The sequence below is a fragment of the Cynara cardunculus genome (genome assembly GCF_001531365.2).
Source record: "Cynara cardunculus var. scolymus isolate 2C chromosome LG 13, CcrdV1, whole genome shotgun sequence".
In the NCBI taxonomy this organism is placed as follows: Eukaryota; Viridiplantae; Streptophyta; class Magnoliopsida; order Asterales; family Asteraceae; genus Cynara; species Cynara cardunculus.
In genome coordinates this window covers 41,119,193-41,123,480 of record NC_037540.1, presented here as the reverse complement: position 1 = coordinate 41,123,480, position 4,288 = coordinate 41,119,193, and the positions used below count along the sequence as shown (strand labels likewise).

General features: G+C 30.0%; 1 protein-coding gene across 1 annotated transcript; it reads right to left on the bottom strand.

The window, feature by feature from the left end:
* Positions 1 to 252: 252 nt before the first annotated feature.
* On the bottom strand, positions 253 to 3,671 carry LOC112525798 (metallothionein-like protein 4B). Its single transcript, XM_025136069.1, has 2 exons — positions 3,530 to 3,671; positions 253 to 516 (listed from the first exon to the last, which is right to left on the bottom strand). Exons 1-2 carry the CDS (start codon positions 3,610 to 3,612, stop codon positions 330 to 332), a joined length of 270 nt encoding a protein of 89 aa, XP_024991837.1. The 5' UTR covers positions 3,613 to 3,671; the 3' UTR covers positions 253 to 329.
* Between the last annotated feature and the right edge of the window lie 617 nt (positions 3,672 to 4,288).

Genomic DNA, 4,288 nt, shown 5'->3' with positions numbered 1-4,288 from the left:
CTATATATATATATATATATATATATATATATATATATATATATATATATATATATATACTCATTCAATTCATAGGTAGAGAGTCCCATTGACAAAAGTTCCATCCCTAATTAATTATTATTGAGCGAGTAAATTTAAGCTACAAAGAATCCAAACAAAACATAACACATGCACCCATTTTATTGATTACCTTAATTATTTATACACATCATATATATCAAAAGTATATATATATATATATATATATATATATATATATATATATATATATAATATAGTATAACTTGATTATTAATTAATTTGGTAATAAAGTCGGCGGAGTTTGATTTTCAAGACGAACAAGTGACGCAGGTGCAACCCTGTTGGCAGGTGCAGGAGGGCTTTCCTGACGATGGTGTTGCTTTAGAGCAGGTGCAAGGGTTGCATCCACAGTGTTCACCACAGGAACATGTCTTATGCTCCGCCCCCGCCCCTTCACCGCCACCGCTCTGGCTCTGGAATGTACCACTCTTGCATCTGCAACACCCACGTATATTCATTAACCATCTGACTAGCTATATACATATAGCTAGGGGTGCTCATGGATTGGGTTGATCGGATTGAAGACATTTGAACAACCAAACCAAATGCTTGCGGTTTAGAAAAATCTTAACTCAACCCAACCCAAACCAAAGTGCAACCCAACCCAACCCATACGGTTTGGTCGGGTTGATACTTTGGTATATTAGAATATTCTTTTAACATTGAATATGTTATTTCTCTGCTCATAAATTTTTTTTCATCATCAACCATTTGGTATAACTTATCCATGTTTCTTACGTATATCACATTCAGTTAATTTTCTCAATTTACATATATATGTTTATAGTTACTGAACATATATATGAATGAGTTATATAGAGATATGAATAGATTGAAAATATGTATATGTGAAAAGCATACATGATAGTGTAATTGTCTAATGTATATATTAATAGAAATTCAACAATCATATTAAATTCAAGAAATAAAAAGATATCGGGTTCATCGGGTTGGGTTAGGTTCAAATAATAGTAACCCAATACATACGGTTTGACAATTTTACAACTCGATTAAATATCGGGTTGCTTCGGGTTGAGTTATTTCACGTTGTGTTGGGTTGGGTTTGGTTGGATTTTTGAACACCCCTACATATACATGCTATCTTGTATAATAATAATAATAGATTATAATATCAAAAGTATAATAAAATCACAATAATAATAAACTTTACTCTTTTAACGATTGTGATATTATAGTAAATATGTTTTATCTCTTTGTCTTTATTGTTATCACAATTGTTAAAACCATTTATTATAATATCAAAATATTTAAGTAGTTTAAATCTATTTTGAAAACTTTTTCTTATCTCTTAAAACATCAAACAAAATCTTATTTTAGAATTATATAAATAAGGGTCCAACATGCTTCCATACATGTCTTTCTCTTTGACCGAAGCATTAACCGGGTCATGTCACGAGACCTTTAACAGGTGTTTCAACCCCAACCCGCTAAAACATATAACTTATCTGTAGCTCCTTCAACAATACTCAGCTCAAGTGCTCAACCTAGTTTCGTTTCCTAGATTAGGTGTATAGAAAATAGATATGGATTTTGTTGGGAGATTTACTTATGTAATGAGAAAAATTATCAAAATTGCATATAGTTTAGAAGATAATAAAGAAAGTAAACAAGTTTTTTATTTCATCATTGAAGAGTACATACAAAGTTTTAAATAGTAAAGAACATAATGGTTAAGGGTAGGACCAATGAATATATCTTGTTTCCATCATAAGTGCGAAATCCTCTCTTAAAACTGGCTTCCATTCCTTGGAGGATGATTCGGATGCCTAGCGCCCTTATATATTGAATATCATTTTCACAAATTTTTTGAAAATTTGTCTTTTTATTAGTTATCGAAATTTGAAAAAAAATTCAGATTTTGTCAGTTTGACACTATCTTTTTTTCTTCAAACAAATCTGGTCCTACAAATAAAAAATTTAGAACCGGTATATCTTTTAAGGTTATCGTTGGGTTATTAAGATAACAATCTCTAACTCCCAACGAGGTAATTCAGAAATTTCAAGAAAAATCGGGAAAGTAAGATAAATCGAATTTATTATACCAAAATCGTACCAATGTTGGAGATGATCATTGAAGGTAATTAATTCTACAATAAATTCTTGAAAAATCTATGTACCTTAAATCTATAGAAGAAAGATTATATAAAATTTTCTATCATAAAAGTTTGATTTTCCTTAACCATTTACTGTTTAAACCTTTGTATGTACTCTTCAATGATGAAATAAAAAACTTGTTTACTTTCTTTATTATCTTCTAAACTATATGCAATTTTGATAATTTTTCTCATTACATAAGTAAATCTCCCAATAAAATCCATATATGTTTTCTATACCTAAAGTAGGAAACGAAACTAGGTTTCGGGAGCCGAGTATTACTGAATAAGCTAAAGAGAAGTTACATGTTTTAGTGGGTCAGGGCTGAAACGCATGCTAAAAGTCTCGTGGCATGACCCGATGATACTTCATTCAAAAAGGAAGACATGTACGGAAGCATGTTGTACTCTTATTTATGTAATTGTAAAATAAAATTAATTGTTTGATGTTTTAAGAGTTAGAAAGAAAAGTTTTCAAAACAAATTTAGACTAGTTAAAGTAGGAAACAAATCTGGTCCTACAAATAAAAAATTTAGAACCGGTATATCTTTTAAGGTTATCGTTGGGTTATTAAGATAACAATCTCTAACTCCCAACGAGGTAATTCAGAAATTTCAAGAAAAATCGGGAAAGTAAGATAAATCGAATTTATTATACCAAAATCGTACCAATGTTGGAGATGATCATTGAAGGTAATTAATTCTACAATAAATTCTTGAAAAATCTATGTACCTTAAATCTATAGAAGAAAGATTATATAAAATTTTCTATCATAAAAGTTTGATTTTCCTTAACCATTTACTGTTTAAACCTTTGTATGTACTCTTCAATGATGAAATAAAAAACTTGTTTACTTTCTTTATTATCTTCTAAACTATATGCAATTTTGATAATTTTTCTCATTACATAAGTAAATCTCCCAATAAAATCCATATATGTTTTCTATACCTAAAGTAGGAAACGAAACTAGGTTTCGGGAGCCGAGTATTACTGAATAAGCTAAAGAGAAGTTACATGTTTTAGTGGGTCAGGGCTGAAACGCATGCTAAAAGTCTCGTGGCATGACCCGATGATACTTCATTCAAAAAGGAAGACATGTACGGAAGCATGTTGTACTCTTATTTATGTAATTGTAAAATAAAATTAATTGTTTGATGTTTTAAGAGTTAGAAAGAAAAGTTTTCAAAACAAATTTAGACTAGTTAAAACACTTTGATATTATAATAATAACCATTTAATAATAATAATGATAATATATATATATGTCTCTCTCTTTTAATTTGATATATGTATGTATGTATGATGTATGTAATTTGAGAGAGATGGATTGAACCTGCATGTAACTCCGCCGGGACAAGGCGAAGGACAACCGCACCTCTCATCACAGATAACACCCCTTCCTTTCATGTCCGCCATTTGATTATTAATTTCTTCTCCTAATTTTCCTTCCTTTCTTCCTTTCCTGCATTATACATGATATATAGATATAGATATAGATATAGATATAGATATAGATATGTAGAGAGAGAGAGAGAGAGAGAGAGAGAGAGGGGGAGGTGTGAAGGAGCAAGGTGGCAGGTTATATATGGTGGTAGCTAGAGAGGTTGACAGATGGACATGTCGTGGCGTTACAAGAATCGATTACTCATATGCCCATGTATATATATACATAGCATTACTTGTTGACTTTAATGCATGTGTGTATCTATTTGACGGAGATAACTTTAAATCAAGACTAAATTCAAAGTAGATGATGATGGATGATATAGATACAGCTAGCTTAGTGGACCGTACGTAAAGCTAACCATCTTTGGTTACATATATCTCTATATGTATATATATATCGTATAGCTAGGGAATCAAAGAAAAGACATTTGTTTGTTATAGAAAATTAATATTAATTTGAATTGTAACAATGGCTTAAATACAAATCTTCACAATCAACGACACACAATATATATTATAATTATACTAGAAGAGTACTCGTGTAATTGAGCAAGACACATCTCGATTTTAATATTTGTTTTTGTCAATTTTATAATACGATTTTATGTGTTTTTAATAAAACAATAATGATTTTTTTAAATAAAAT

Bases quoted from the DNA above. Each gene is read 5' to 3' on its own strand.
- LOC112525798 (XM_025136069.1), bottom strand. From the start codon at position 3,612: ATGGCGGACATGAAAGGAAGGGGTGTTATCTGTGATGAGAGGTGCGGT. The intron at 517-3,529 runs GTTCAATCCATC...TGGGTGTTGCAG, and splicing joins CCCGGCGGAGTTACATGCAG to ATGCAAGAGTGGTACATTCC.